At 48.2% G+C, this 16,156-nt stretch overlaps 1 protein-coding gene across 5 annotated transcripts in view; it reads right to left on the bottom strand.

Moving 5' to 3' along the window:
* Nucleotides 1-16,156, bottom strand: part of WHRN (whirlin) — an 87,763-nt gene that overhangs the window by 40,208 nt on the left and 31,399 nt on the right. For 4 of the 5 annotated variants that reach the window (XM_060153323.1, XM_060153324.1, XM_060153326.1 and 1 more), the window contains exon 3: nucleotides 14,094-14,219. The exons of the other annotated variant lie outside the window; for it this stretch is intronic. In XM_060153323.1, coding sequence (XP_060009306.1) covers nucleotides 14,094-14,219 — 126 coding nt within the window. The remainder of the gene's footprint in view (nucleotides 1-14,093; nucleotides 14,220-16,156) is intronic. 5 annotated transcript variants of the gene reach the window in all.

Genomic DNA, 16,156 nt, shown 5'->3' with positions numbered 1-16,156 from the left:
GCTCCGTGCAGGGCCCGGGCTGGCATGCCGGCGAGGAACTGAAGGAACAGCCTGGGTTTATTCCATCCCGGTGGGGCCACGCCAGACTGACCCTTCACCGGGGAGGCAGGACCCACAGAGGAAACCACAGGGATGGGCATTAGAGCTGAGAGCCAGGCCTGTGACCTTGGCCAGCCCCTTCCTGGCATGTGACCTTGGGCAAATCACTCCCACTTTCGGAGCCTCATTTTTCTCAACCACAAACAGAACCAAGTCTATTTACTTACAGGCTTATATCGAAAACCAGAAATAATTTTTTTAAAGCTAGCATATTTTTTTCTTTTTTTTTTAACATCTTTATTGGAGTATAATTGCTTTTTTGTGTGTTTTCAGCCTTTTTTTTTAAATGGGGTATAGTTGTTTTACAGTGTTGTGTCAGATTCAGTCTTAAGGTAGAGACATAACTATGCAACATGACTAATATTTTGATAATCACTTATTGTGTTGTTGGTTCTATTTACCTAGAGCATTCCTACATACATTGCAGGTTAGCAAAGCAAATGTTTCATTGGCCCCAGTCTTCTGCAAAATGTCCTATCATTAATATTGGAGTACAATTGCTTTACAATGTTGTGTTAGTTTCTGCTGTATAACAAAGTGAATCAGCTATATGCATACACATATCCCCATATCCCCTCCCTCTTGCGTCTCCCTCCCGCCCTCCCTATCCCACCCCTCTAGGTGGTCACAAAGCAGCGAGCTGATCTCCCTGTGCTATGCAAAGCCAGCATATTTTGAATACTTTTATCTGTGTTAAGTGCTTTTATAGAGATTCTCTGGCTACATCCCCGCAAGTTCCTAAAGGTATAATTTTCCCAGCTTTACAGATGGGGAAACTGAGTCCATGGAGATAAAGTGATACAGCTGGTAGTTATGACTCCAAAGTGTGTGCATTTAACCACCATGTGACACTGCCTGGTAATGACTCACAGTGCCTGACACAGTGGGTATGAGAAGTGGTTGCCATTGTTATTAGTTTTCCCCAAATAATACTTTCTTGCTGAAGTACAGCTTTAATCATAAATTCTTAATTAGATAATCTTAAAAGATGAGCTAGGCCCGTGCTCTCCCATGGAGATGGCACACATCCAGTCATCTGGGCCCCAGGTCCCCCTTCTGTCCACAGCAGACACTACTGCGAGAGCCTTAGCTTAGCAAAGTATTCTCTCTGGAGGAACCCAGTCGCAAACACACAAGTACAAACACTTCTGCAGCTACACTAATTAAATGGCCTTGGCACACAAGATAGAGATTATTTGCTGTCCCTGCGAATGGAAAGAGCACTGGGTTTGGAAGCACAGAAACACGGACAAAGCCTTTCTCAATGTAAAATTTAAAAAACCACGTTACCGGTCAGAGACATTCTGACTTCTGTGTTCAGCCATCCAGTGGCAACGGAGGTGAGCACGTGGCCTCAGAGAGCTCTGCATTTGAACTGCCAATTCTCTGCCAGCTAAGAACATGCTTTGGGGCAAGCTGCTTAATCTCACTGAGCCTCAGTCTCTTGATCCATGAAATGGGGATGACAACAACCAGTACCTCCGCGTGGGGCTGCAATGAGGACAGGCGAGATGATCCGTCCTGGGCAGCACTGGGGTGGGAGCGGTCGGTGACTATTAGTGCTTTTGTGCTGTTGTTACTCTGCAGATTTCAGGAATATCGCTGGGTGTGTGGAGGCAGGAGCACACACACCACATACACAGAGAAACAACCCGAAGTCAAGGATTATTCACTCCTCCCTCACCTCCCGGGGGCAGTAAGCACAAGATGCCCAGTTTGCGTGAGAACCATTTTACAAAGGGACAACCCTCTAAGTCCTGTAAGAGCCACTGCAGTTGGCCAGAGGAGGGGGTATGAGGGAAGGAAGAGGTGGGAACTGGATTTCTGTGACTAAGCTCCAGACCTGCCTGAGTTTCAATCCCAGCTCCTCCACCTACCAGCTGTGTGACCTTGGGCGTATTACTTAACCTCTCTGGGCCTTGATTGCCCATCTCTAAAATGAGGATGATTCTACTGCCTCCTCACAGGGTTGCTGGGAGAATTAAATGACTCAGTGCAGGGACAGCACTCGCTAAGCACCCTGGTTGGCACAGAGGGAGCACTCCCCAGGTGCTGGTGATTCCTACGATTATCACTGTCAATTAGAAATACTGGAAGACTCCTCCGCCCTAACTTACTTCCTTCTATTATTATCGCTCCTTATTAATATTATTACTACCCTCACACTGCCGTACCTTCTGCCATTTCCACCATACTTTTACTTAAACATATTCTGAATGGCCAGGAGAATCCTCCAGGTTCCAAATCCAAAGGCAGAGTGTGTAGAAACACTGGGCAGGTGTCACGACTGTGCTGATGTCAGAGACCTGAGCAGAAGCAGGGAGGGCTGAGGGCCTGGCTGCCAAGGGCCGTCAGTCTGTTTTTTTCCATCACACAAGCTCAGGGTTATAGGGTCTCGTGGCTAACAGGGGACGTCCTGGAGCCAATCCCTACTCCAGTTTCACCACTTCCTTGCCGTGTGATCTTGAGCAAATGACCTCTCTGAGCTTCAGTTTGATCATCTTTAATGAAGTGGATGTACAGTGTCTACGTCAAGAATTGTTTAGGGCTTCATTAAGGTGGAACATAAAACAGCACTTAGCAGGGTGCCGGGCTGGAAAAATCACTCAGTGGGTGTTCACTGTCACCTCTCCTCTCACTGACGTTCAGCCAGCACATCACCTGGGGACGCCAGGAGTCTTCGCTGCCTTCTGTCTCCCACTCCCACCCTCCCCATTCAACACGATTTCCATGCAGAGCACACAGGAGACACAAACCCAGGTGCTGCATCGCGCACGCCTCACTCTGGTCCCCAGATCACCAGCACCTGATGCCCACCTGAATGCCCACGGGCTTGGGGTGCCCGGGGAGGGACATGGCTGCTCACCCCCTCCCTGCCACCTAGCCAGCAAGACTCTCTCCAAATCCTGCTCAAGATGAGAAAATGGACACGCTCAGGAGACATTTTTTCGTTTCTCCTTCTTGTGTTTTCTCTTTAGCGGACCGCAGAGAACATTACAGATACTAAATCGCAGTAGTAAGAAATGATAACAAGATGGCTAAGATACACTTGTGCTACATTTTCGTGCTTCGACTTTTGACGAGGGCCTTCTCATCGCTCTGAAGTGGCAACAACTTAGTCAAAATCTTAGAAATCAGAGATGCCAGGTTTTGAACTGAGAAAGGAAGCACTTTTCTAAGAAGCTGATGGTTGGTTCACAAAAGGAACAGAATGAACAAGGGTCCCCAAATCACTGTGTGCACAACAGGCCAAGGAGAAAAAGGTCTGGAAGGACACGACAACGGCTGACAGTTGTCACGTCCCGGGCTGGACAGGGGCGGGGGGGAGGGACTGTCACTGCAAACAGGAGTCAGTGCATGATCTGACTTTTCTACAACCAGCAAGTGTTATGTTTACAATTAGAAAAAAGTTTAAGATCTTTTTCTTAATATGTATTACACTTGGCTAACTTGGTACCTGCCAGGATTCTCCACTGTAAACTTATTCTTTTTCCCTGCATAATTACAAAATATATTGGTAGAGATACTTTGAAACTATGCAAAACATCCTGTTTCTGCTTAAACTTCTGCCCACAATTTAGCTTCCATTGGTGCGTCTTGCCTACAGCAATGAATACTGTAAGGTAATGATCTAATGGTGATTTTCTCTTCCCTTATTCCTTCTACATTTTTTCATGGGAATTGTTCCTTAAGGAAGAGTGGTCGCTTCTCCCCCATTGATGTATTTATTCCGTTCTTTATGTAATTACATTAGTATGGATCATGGATACTGTCTTCTCCTTTGGCCATGAGGTGCTCTTTCAGGTTGGCTCTGTACACATCCGATAGGCGGATTGGTTGGTTGATTGATTTGGTAGCACATCTTCGTTTTCTGGTCCCAAAAGATACCCCAGGCTTCTCTGCCCTAGACCTGGAATCAATGACTCCTACAAAGAGCCCTGGTTCCTTTCACCTAGAGAATAGTATTTAGAAACTAAAATCTGAGTGCTAGTTGTACCTATTTTAATTGCGTACAATCCCTCTCAATGGATAGAGTGAGGAATTATATGTGTATGTACTAACTCACGCATATATACACATGTATATTGATTTCTGTATCTATTTATCTGTGGGTAAATGTATACATTTTGGGTTTTTTTGGTAAATGAGTCCATACTGATACCTCTGAGGAGTCCTGCACCACAGGGTTTATTCTATTTTCCCTTTCCTTCCTTGTAACTTTCTCTGAGAGTGAGAAACCTGGCTCTCACTATCTAAAATGTACTTATTTTTTCAAATGAACCCTGTACAAATGAAGTAGTTTCAGAATTCCTAATCCATATCCCTTTGAGAAAAAGAAATCTGCCAACTGGAGTACAGTGTCTGAGTACAGTTCGTGTTGTCTTTGCCTTAAGTATTGGTAGAAACGTTTTTCAAAATTGCTTAGGTCAGCTTCTTCCTTCTCCATTCCCTTTCAGTGCGGTCACGGGAATCACCTGTAATAGTTAGATTCCTTTGTCTTTATTTGTCTCAGTCTGCTCTCCATCTATCCCCGCGACAACCGGGTTGATTTTTTAAAATTTATATATAACAAAATTACTCTGTGTACAGTTCTGTGGGTTTTGACAAGCGCACAGACTCATGTGTCTATCACTACATGCAACCAGTTTTCCATACAAAACCATTTCCCAGGCCTTTTGCCCATTTTGACAGTTCTTTATACATTTCCAGTATAAGTCCTTTGTCGGAAATGGGATTAGAAAATATCGACTTCTCCAAGTCTGTGGTGTGTCTTTTCAGTTCTCTTAAAAGTGTGTCTTTCGCAGAGGGAAGTTTTTAATTTTCATAACGTCCATGTTGTCAATTTTTTCTTTTATGGGCCATGCTTTTGGTGTCACATCTAAAAACTCTTTGCCTAATGCAAGATCACACAGATTTTTCTCCTATGTATTCCTTGAAAAAAAAAATTTTTTTTTTAATTTATTTATTTTGGTTGCACCGGGTTTTAGTTGTGGCACGCAGGATCTTTAGCTGCAGCGTTTGGACTTCTTAGTTGCGGCACATGGACTCCCAGTTGTGGCATGCACGCTGGATCCAGTTTCCCGACCAGGGATCAAACCTGGGCCCCCTGCATCGGGAGTGTGGAGTCTTACCCACTGGACCACCAAGGAAGTCCCTCTCCTGTGTATTCCTGTAGAAGTAGTGCAGTGTTATATTTTACTTTTAGGTCTACGATTTATTTTGAGTTAATTTTCATAGAGGGTGTGAGGTTGAGGTTGAGGTTCATTTGTTGGCATGCAGATGTCCAATTGTTCCAGCACCATCTGTTGAAAGGACTACGCTTTCTCCAATGAATTGCCTTTGCACTTTGCCAACAGTCAGTTACGTATGCTTTTGTGGGTTTATTTCTGAACTCTCTACTCTGTTCCACTGATCTATGTGTCTATCCTTTCACTAATACCGCATCATCTTGTTTACTATAGTTTTATAGTAAGTCTTGAAATCAGGTACTAAGTCCTCTAACAGTGCTCTTTGGTTTCAGAATTGTTTTAGCTCCTCTAGTTTCTTTGCCTTTGCATCACGAAATTTACAATCAGCTTGTAAATATCTACAAAAAATCCTGCTGGGATTGGAATTGGGATTGTGTTGAATCTAGATGGAATTAGGGAGAACTGACATATTAATAATATTCAGTCTTCTTATCCAGGAACACAGTGTATATCTCCATTTATTTATGTCTTTTTTGGAGTTTTCAGTATACAAATACTGCACATATTTTGTTATTTATACTTACTCTAAACTGTATTGTTTTTATTAATATTGAATTCCAGTTGTGCATTGCTAGCATATAGAAATGCAATTGACTTTTTTATCCCTCCACCTTGCTAAACTCATTTATTAGTTCTAGGAGTTTTTTTTTGTAGATTCTTTGGAATTTTCTATGCAGATGATCAGTCTCTGTAAATAGAGTTTTATTTCTTCTTTTCAGATCTGTATGTCTTTTCTTTCTTTCTATGGACTTATTGCACTGACTACAACTTCTAGTATGATACAGAACAGGAGTGGTGAGGGACGACATTTTTGCCTTATTTCAATCTTAGAGGAAACCTTTCAGTTTTTCACCATTAAATATGTTATCTACAGGTTTGTGAAGATGCCCTTCATTGGGTAATGGAATTTCTCTTGGATTCCTAATTTGATTAGAGTTTTTATCATAAATGGACATAGAATATTGTTAAATGCTTTTTCTGATTACATGGTTTTCTCAGTAACATTGATTTTCAAATCTCACACCAGCCTTGCATTCCTTGGATAAAACCCACTTGGTCACAGTATATTATCCTTTTTATAGATTGCTGGATTTGTTTTTCTAAAATTTTGTTGAGGATTTTCACATCTATGCTCATGAAGAATAGTGATGTGTAGTTTTCCTGAAATGTGTTTGTTTGTTCTTGGTATTACATAATGCTGGTTTCATAAAATGAGTTGGGAAGCATTCCCTCATCTTTTATTTCAGGGAAAGGCTACATAATTTTCTTCCTTAACTACTTGGAAGAGTTCATTAGTGGAAGCATCTGGCCTTGAGTTTTCTTTTTTGGATGGTTTTTAATTATAACTTCAGTTTCTTTGACACACATATAGAACTTTCAGGTTATCTATTTTTCTTTCTTGAGTATTAGTGGTTTGTGTCTTTCAAGAAATTGGTTCATTCATCTAAGAGAATTCATAGGCAGAGAGTTGCTTGTAACATGCCCTTATTATCTAAGGTTTTTGTTTTTTTTTTACTGTTAGGAATTATATAAATGTTAAGAGGTAATTTTTGTCACCTTCATGAGGACTGCTGTAAAATCAGCCATAATCACAGATAATACTTTTAAAGGACCCTTACTAAACAAGGTAGTAGCCACACCCTCTTCCCACCAAGAATACACAGATGGCAGCCTTGGAGAGTATTCCTGGCTCATTCTCTCCCAGCAGAACTATTTCAGGGACACATAAGGACAGAGTCAGCAGGCAAAGTCGAACTGCCAGATGATGGCAGGGCTCTGTCCAGAGGCGTCTGGACCCACCTCTCCATGATCCTCAGCCAGTCCTTCCCCTCCTTCTGGTCCTCAGTCTCCCCATGTGTAAAATGGGAGGGTTGGAGGCTGGGATCTATGCATATAGATGGATTCCTGTCACTTATCCTTCATCACAGAAGAGCTGAAGGTGGCACCAAATGCCCGTGGGCACCTTGGATGAGCAAACCTCACTGCGGGCCATGGCTGCTACTCAGCTTCTTCAACATGAAGGCAGGAGTCTCTAAGGGAAAGGGTCTGACTGCTCAGGCCCATCCCAGGTAGTTGTAAAAACCACTAACACCTCTCATCAGGATTCATCCCTTAACAAAGCTGCCAGCTCTGTGCCGTGTTCAGGCCAGGATGCAAATGAAGCAGCGGTCAAGACTGGAGCTTTGCAGTCAAAAAGACTATACACTACCCAACGTAAAACAGATAGCTGGTGGGAAGCAGCCGCACAGCACAGGGAGGGCGGCTCGGTGCTCTGTGCCCACCTAGAGGGGTGGGATAGGGAGGGTGGGAGGGAGACACAAGAGGGAAGAGATATGGGGACATATGTATATGTATAACTGATTCCCTTTGTTATAAAGCAGAAACTAACGCACCATTGTAAAGCAGTTATACTCCAATAAAGATGATAAAAAAAAAAAAAAAGACCTGGCTTGGGGCCTGCCTCAGCTGCAGCCACTGACTCCTTCATTCAAGACACCCACGGTGTCCCAGGCACTGTCTGGGCAGGGAGATAACAGTGTGTAAAGAACACCCAGTCTCCGCCCCATGCTGCTGGGATCTCAGAAAAGAGACAGTCATTAATAAATAATCCCAAATTATGATGGGATTACAAGTTCCCACCTCATGGAGCTGTGGCGAGGGTAAGAGCTGACACGTGGAGATCACCTGCTACTGGGTGAGTGTTCTGCAAAGGATGCCATCCCAGGCTTAGTCTAGAGAGGACCCTGGCAAACGCCAGTCTGCAGAGGGGTCAGCCCAGCCCAGTTGGCTTCTCCAATTTAGCTGACACACAGCACACACGACAGATCTGCAGAGTAGCAGTTCATCCCCATAGCCACTGAGACACCGAATGTGAAGCAGATGCTCCACGGCCGGCCCCAAGACCACACGTAGCACAGAGGTGACCCCAAGGGCGGGGCATTCATGAGAACAGAGATCCTGCCCCAGGGAACCCCAGCCAGGATGGAAGCGTGGCTCCCACTGGCAAAAACAAAATGGGCCTCCCACCCTGGAATGGCCTCAAGGGTGAAGGCCGAGGAGCTGGGCAGGGTCAGGGACAACCACTCTGGGTTTCAGAAGCTTGGCGATTTCTAAGAAGACTAAGTGGCTGTTGTTTCTCTCCTCCGCATTCTTTTGATAGTTAGACGGTTTAGGGTACCAGGGAGGTGGCAGAGCAAAGCCCATGGCTTTCAGAGGGCTTGAAGGGCTAGGGCCGGATCCCTGTGTGATCCTGAGCAAGGTACTACCCCTCTCTGAGCCTCAGCTGCTCATCTATTAAATGGCATCATTAATGCCCACCGTAGGGTGATTGGAGGGTTAAATAAGAGTGTACCTAAAGCGTTTAGCACAGCGCCCAATTCACAATAACTGGTTAATGAACAGCAACCACTACCATTGTCTTAGTTTTAAATGCCTGTCAATTCGGGCTGTCCTTAAAGGGACAGAGTTTTATGGTCCCTTCTCTGGTAGGGTTTGCTGGGGGCAGGTGCAAACGAGTAAGAGAGGCCTAGAGCTCAATGCCGAAGGGGCAGTCAGCCCCTGCCGGGAGGGTGGGACAGTTCCAAGTTCCATGCGGCCGCCCCCCAGGCCCCCCCACCGCCGACCCCCCCGGGTGAATACTGGGAAGTGCCTGACCTCCTCCGAGGAGCTTCTCCTCCCAGCAGTGTTGGCTGGACTCACAGGGCCCCTCAGGAGCTAAGGGAGCGGCTGGAAGCCAGGCACAAGGGGAACTCTTGCCCCAGGAAAGCTCTGCACGGTGGCGAGGAGCCCTACGTCCAAATAAAGCCTGTTCTTGGCTCTACCGCCCACACGGCCAAGCCCCTTTATTCCGTTTCAATATGCCTAATTCCGTGGAAAGTGCGTTGGCGACAAAGAGAATCAATCAGCCCCTGACGCCTGAGTGAGTGCAGGCAGGTGTTAGCATATGCGAGGGACCTTGGAGCAGAAAGTAAAACAGTGGCAGGGAACATAAAATGCTTTACTGCGGTGGGGACTGAAGACGGAAGGGACTTTACTGAAGGCGGGCATTTTACGAGCAAACAAAGCCTCTGACTGCCTGCAACTGAGAAGCAAACTAACGTAACTGAGGAACTTCTATGGAATATTTTTCCTCTGCCTTGTTTCAAAATGGAAACTGCTTTATTATTGCTGTTTCCGTGACTATAAAACTAGTATTTGCTCCATTCAGACACTGTATAAAGATGTAAAGAATAAAATGAAAATCGTCCATAATCTTCCCACCTCGGGATAACCACGTGTAGACGTTTCTCTGGGCGTGTTTTTGTATATGTATAAAATATGCATGCGATCCGGACAGATACGTGGTTTGGCAGTCCGCTTCCCACCTAATAACATACCATGGACATCCTTCCATATTAATAACTGCAGATCTCAAGCATCATCTTTTCATGGCTGCAGTCTTGGGTGCCTTATACACCCTGTGTGATCTGGCTGTTCGCCTCCTCAGCATCACCTGGCACCTTCTCCCTGCCTGGCTTTCTGCGTTTGGCCAACTCTGGTCTTCCTTTGCATCCTGGAACACTTCTTTCCGCTTCAGGGACTCAGCATTTTCTGTCCTTTCTGCCTGAAATTCTCCTTTCCTCTTTCACATAATTAATTTTCTCCTTTTAAATTCCAACGGAAATGTTTCTTTCTCCAGGAAGCCTTCCTGGATATCTACCACCAGACAGAGTTCCATGTACTTTGCCATCCTGGTATTTATCACAATTGTAATTAAACAAACAGTTGTGGAACTTATTCCGCCCTTGTCTTCCCACTAGAAAGTAAGCTCCAGGAGGTCAGGGACTGTGTCTGTCTGGCTCAGCTCAGAAGCCACAGGGCAAGTACAGTGTCTGGCACTCAGGAATCCTTAGTATATACCTGCTGGTTAAATGCAAGGAATGAAAGGAGGGGCAGCCAGGGAGACCCACTGCCTGCATGTAATGCCCACTTCCTTCCTTCCTTCCACACAAAAGAGGGATCTGCCAGCAGGTTACCTACTTTGGCATCTCTCAGTGGGTATGGGAACCTGCAGGTGAAGGAGAACGGATCACGTTCCAGTGCCTGTGCACCCACTGGTGCTCTCAGGCTTGGAAAATGTGCAGATCTAGGAGAAAGCCTCAGAGATCCGCCTGCCCAACCGTTCAACTGCTGACTGTCTGAGCTGGGAGACTGAGGCCCAGAGAGCAGGGGACAAGTCCACCTTCACACAGCTGGTCAGGGCAGGTCCTAGGCCTCCCATTCCCCCCAAACAGGGCAACCCTAGGCTCTGTGAGGCCTGGGTTCAAATCCCAGTTCTGACATGAGAAAGAATTTGGCCTTTATCTCCATGAGGCTTGGTTTCTTCAAGAGAAAACTGGAGATGGAAACACCCACATTATCACTGGGAGGCAGTGGAGCATGGTGGTTAAGAGCATGGACTTGGATTGAGCAGGTGTGAGTCCAAATCTAGCGCTTCCTAGCTGGGCGACCTTGGGCAAGCTGCTTACTATTGTTCTGCCACCTGTCAAAGAGGGAGAAGGACATTCCTTTTTCATATACTGTTGCAAAAATTAGGAAGACAATGTGAAGCATTTAGCGCAGTCCTAACATAGTAACTGCTCAGTAAGTGGCTAACGCGATAGCAAAGCTACCACCTGTCAGTAATCAGAGGGGGAAAGAGAGAAAGAGAGAAAGAGAGAAAGAGAGAGAGAGAGAGAGAGAGAGAGATGCTCAGTGCTCTCCGGCCAGAACTTAGCATGTCATCTCTCTCGCACGCTGCCGCTCCCCGCTCCCGTTTTCTCTTAACATGGATTCAGTAAGAGTGTCTTCACCACCAACAAAGTATGGAACCTGCTCATGCATTTGCTGTCACTGAAGACACTGCTTACATCATCACACAACATCCTCCCTAAGAAGGACCAGACGAAAACTGCCCTCAGGCCTCAGGAAGAGGAATAACCAGGCTCCTCCAGCACAGCTGGTCTGTTTTCATCTTACAAACGTCCCTGACCTGCTTCCCTCTTTGTGTTGGCTGCCGGGAAGCTTGGAGTCAAACCTGTGTGCTGCCTGTAGCGGTTTGCAGCCCCACGCGGCGCGTGTTCTCGGAAGGACTCTCACCTCAGCTTTCTCTCTTTCTCTCTGCCTCCAGTTTTCTTCCTCCCAATTTCCTCACTTAATCGTTTAAAACAATCTTTACTGTGTGTCTAGAAACTGACTTGAATCTTTTTTGAAATTTTGGGGAAAATAAATGGAATTAAAAATGCATACAGGCTAAACACAACGTGCTATGTGCTATGCTGAACTGGACTGTATCCTAGAATAGAAAAGGGGCATTAGTGGGAAAACTGGTGAACTCTGAATAAAGTCCGTAGTTTGTTTAACAGTATTGTACCAATGTTAGTTTCTTAGTCTTGACAAATACATCATGGTTATATAAGATGTTAACATTAGAGGAAGCCAGATAAAGAACAAATGGGTAATTTCTTTGCAACTTTTCAGTAAATCTAAAATTAATACAAAATAACAAAGTTATTAACTACAGTCTGCATATAGAATCCCATGAGATTGTCTCCTTTTGGAGTCCCAACAAGGAATCATCTTTACTCGCTGAGAGCATAGCAAGCCGGAGACCCAGGGCATTTCAGAATCACCTAGAGCCTACCAACATTTGTGGGGCATCTACTCCTCTCCCCACCCCCGCCCAGGCTGGCCTGGTAACCAGCATAGCTCTAGAACCAGAATTCTGATTCCTGGATGGGAGAAGCTTTGCCTCTCACAGCTGTGCAGCTCTCTGAGTCCCAGATACTGCGCCTATAAAATGGGCTAACGGAAGAACTGCTTTCGCAGGAGTGTTGGGAGGTTTAGGTGATTTTATGACATAAAGTGCTTGGGAAAGAACAGACTGTCTCAGTCAGTCTAGGCTGTAAAACAAAGCACCACGGACTGGATAGCTTATAGACAACGGACATTTATTTCTTGGAGTTGTGGAGGCTGAATGTCCGAGATCAGGGAGCCAGTGCAGTCAGGTTTTGGAGAGGACCCTCTTCTGCGGTGCAGACTGCCAACTTCCTTCTCATTGTATCCTCCCAAGGCGGAAAGACAGCCAGGGATCTCATTGGGGTCCCTTTTCTAAGGGCACTAATTCCATTCATGAGGCTCTACCTTCATGACCCAATCACCTCCCAAAGGCCACACCTCCTAGGATCATCACTTTGGGGGTTAGGGTTTCAAGGTATGAATTTGGGAGGAACACAAACATTCAGTCCATAACACACACCCTGAATAATTTTAACCTTTATTTTTAAGGTCACTGTGAGTTTGTTCCTCATTTTTTTCTGAGAAAGAGATGCTATATATTGTTATTATCTGGGAGAGGGAAGGGAAACTCAGAGAGGTAGAGGGATTCTCCAAGGTCACACAGCTACTAAAGGAAAAGCAGCAAAGCTGGGATCTGGACTCCAGAGCCAGAGCTCTTCCCATTACGCCGTGTTTCCTAAGAGAACCCCCCGGGCCACGGCATGGAGGATGAGGCTGCAGTCTCATTCCTGTCTCTCTGCCACTCCAGCCTCATCCTTTGTGGCTTGGTGGGGGAAGAGGTCTCCTGACCACCACTCTGATCTGCCATGACCCTTCTTCTCATCCGCAGAGAGAATCCGCTTCCCTCTGTCAGTGGGGCATTCAAGGCCCTTTGTTAGGAAGGCACGACCTCATGTCGTGCCTTCGTTCCCAGCCTCACATGTGGCTCGTTGCCCATCCAGTCACACACGGTCAAACCACATGGCTCCTTCAACCAGACACCTCCACAGCCCAGCCCATTTACCCAACAGCCTCTCTCGTCCCACAAGATGTGTCTCAAACGCCACCTGTGCCCAGGGTCACTGCTGCTGTGGCATCCCTGCCACCAGGATTTAGCCCCAAAGCATGCTGCCATTTATTTAGGTGACTAGGTGTCCTGAGTCCAGTGCCCTTGTGGACAGTCTCTGCCTCACTCACTGCCACCTCCCCCCCCAAAGCTCTGAGCCAGTTCCTGGCCCTCCCCAGAAGGGGATACAGTGTAGCAGTTAAGACCGTGGGCTTTGGAATTAAGACAATTGGGCTCAAACCCTGCTCTGCAACCGATCAGCTGCATGACCTTGGACAAGTCTGTTTAACCTCTACATGCCTCAGTTTCCCCAACCGGGAAATTCGGGTAATAACATACTACCCCACGGGATAAGGTTCAATGAGATGATATGTGTAATGTCAATTACAGCTGCTGGGCGCGCAGATAGCCCTCTTTAAAAGGACAGCTAATTGCTGGTTGCTCTGGATCAAACGCCAGCCCCGAGGCTGCCCGGTGCAAACCCACCCCAGCCTGCAGCTTCCTCTCCTCTTCCCTCTCCGAGTACCGCAATCAACCCTGAAGTCGGGGCCATCACAGGCCATCAGCAGTGTTTCCAAAACAGCAGCTGGGCCTGCTGCCCAGCAGCTCGTGGGGGGCTGCCCTGCTCTGCGGACGGCTAGGAGAACTCGGGGCTCGGGAGTGGTGGCGGCTCCTGCTGCCCGCTCTGAGCTCTGAACTAGAGCCGTGCAGCCAGGGGAGGGCTCTCCGCCGGGACAGGTCCTTCGCGTGGGGTGCCGACTGCTCTGCCGGACGTCCCGTTGAAATCAGCTGCACAGGGCTCCACACACAGGTCTTTCCCTCCCTCGCCCCAGCACGTTCAGCCTGGCGCCCCATCCCCTCCCTGGGAGTCAGGGGTCTCTCACCTTGAGCCCGCTGCTTTCCGCTTCAGAGCCCGGGTCCACGCCAGTGATGTAAATGCCCAGGCCGTACTCGGCTCCCCCACGGATGGTGAGGCCCAGGGACCGGCCATCCCCCAGCACCAGGTTCACCTGCAGGAGGGAGGGAAGAGAGTATTCGAGGGCCTGGAGGGCACCAGGAACCTTGGGGGGGCGGCAGGCTAAAGACACCCCCTCCCATACTCTGACGGGCACACCTATTCGGGCCTGCAAGATCTCCTGGAACATTCCGGTTTCTTCCCCAGCTCTGCCCCTGGTTTGCTGGGTGACTTGGGGAAGCCCCTCTCCCCTCCGTGGGTCACAGGTACAAGTGCGGTAAAAGGAAGGCGCTGAGGAGAAGACCTCCAGGGACCCCTCGGGTGCTAACACTCTAGACACTCCAGGTTTTCACGTGTTCCTCACAGCGTGGCGGCCACAGACTCTCTAGGCCTCCACTGGCTGCCCTTGACTACACGCCCTTCAGTCAGGGAGTACCCGTCAGGCTGCGGACCCTCCACCCAGCTCCCTCACCTCCTACCCTCCCACCTTCGGATCAAGGCTAAGTCCAGGTGCAGGGCCCCACCACCTGCCACCCCAGGGGTCTCCCGCCTCCCCAGGGGTCTCCTGCTCTGCCATCCATCCTGAGAGGCCACGGCAGTGTCGCTTCAGCAGCCCTTCATTCCACAGACACAGGGAGCGCCCACTAAGGGCAGACCCAGTGCCAGGCCAGGGGATGTGGAGATGACCCAGACACAGGCCTGCTCCCAAGGGCTCAGAGTCCTGAGGGGCAGAGAGACCAGTAAACAAACCTTCATGGTACCGTGTGATCAGAGCCAGATGGGGTGACTTGTGGACTGTGTGGGTGCAGAGGAGGAAAAATGGTCCCGCCTGGAGGTGGGGGGATGGGTGGGGAGGGGCTTCCTGGAGAAAGTGACGTCTCTGATGAGATTGGAGGGTGGGCAGGAGCCAGCCAGGCAAGGGTAGGGCAAGGGCAAGACGGGCATTCAGGGTCATGGGACAGCAGGAGGGGAGCACACGTTGCACAGGACCGGAGAAGTGAGGCACTGTGGCCAGGGCAGGGAGCGCCGGGGGTGGGATGGGGGCCGGGGAGGTGGGTGACTGGGCAGCAGAGGCTGGGGCAGATTCAGGAAGCCTCAGAATCTATGCAGGAACATGCAGGTTAGGTGTGCCTTGCATCTGAAAGGGGAACTTACAAAAAGAAGTGGCCAGAACAGCTGCAACCTACCCCAAAAGGACAGAAAACATCCCGCAACAAGTTAAGACCCAGTGACATGTGAGGGGCCTAAAGAGAGCACAGTGTGACCACCTGCAGGAGAGGAAGGGGTGGAGGTCCCGGCGGGCATCAGGGGAGGGCAAATGTCATGGTGTCAGGGAAGCCATCCAACTAGCTTTCTACTTTGAAAAGTCATTCATCTAAGAGTTATCAGGGGCTCTGCACCAGCCACCAGGAGAAGCTTTTTACACTTATTATCTTCCTTCTTCGACCCCCCCGCGGCCAGAGGTCAGCGGGGTGGTGCTGAAGAGGACTGACTCAAGTCCAAACTGACCAGTGGGGGCCCGGCTGTGTGACCTTGGGCAAGTTACTTCACTTCTCTGTGCCTCAGCCTCCTCACCTAGAAAATGAGGATGAAAATAGTGTCTGCCTTATAAGGTTACTCGGGAAAGGATCAAATTGAGAGACAAATGTAGGCTAGTCTCTGGCCCCCAGTAAACGCTCAATAGATGCTAGCCACTGTTGGTGCTACTTTGCACAGGACAAAACCAGACAAGGCCACACAGCCGCAGCTGACACCTACTGGCTGGCAGGCCACTGTCGGGAGAGAGCCCTACACACAGAACGACTCTACATGGTTTGGTTCTAAGACTGTAGACTCCGCAGCATGTCAGGGAGGCCCATCCCTGTGGGAGAGTGCCAGGCCGTGCCGCCCAGTGGAGTGGCCCCAGCCCCTTTAGTCTAGAGCCAGCCCCCCACCTCTTCATCAGACACCATGGCCACATTATAAGGAGAGCATCCGTGAGGCCCACAGAAG

This window comes from Lagenorhynchus albirostris, chromosome 7 (genome assembly GCF_949774975.1).
Source record: "Lagenorhynchus albirostris chromosome 7, mLagAlb1.1, whole genome shotgun sequence".
NCBI classification, from domain to species: Eukaryota; Metazoa; Chordata; class Mammalia; order Artiodactyla; family Delphinidae; genus Lagenorhynchus; species Lagenorhynchus albirostris.
This window is presented reverse-complemented; position numbering and strand designations above follow the sequence as displayed.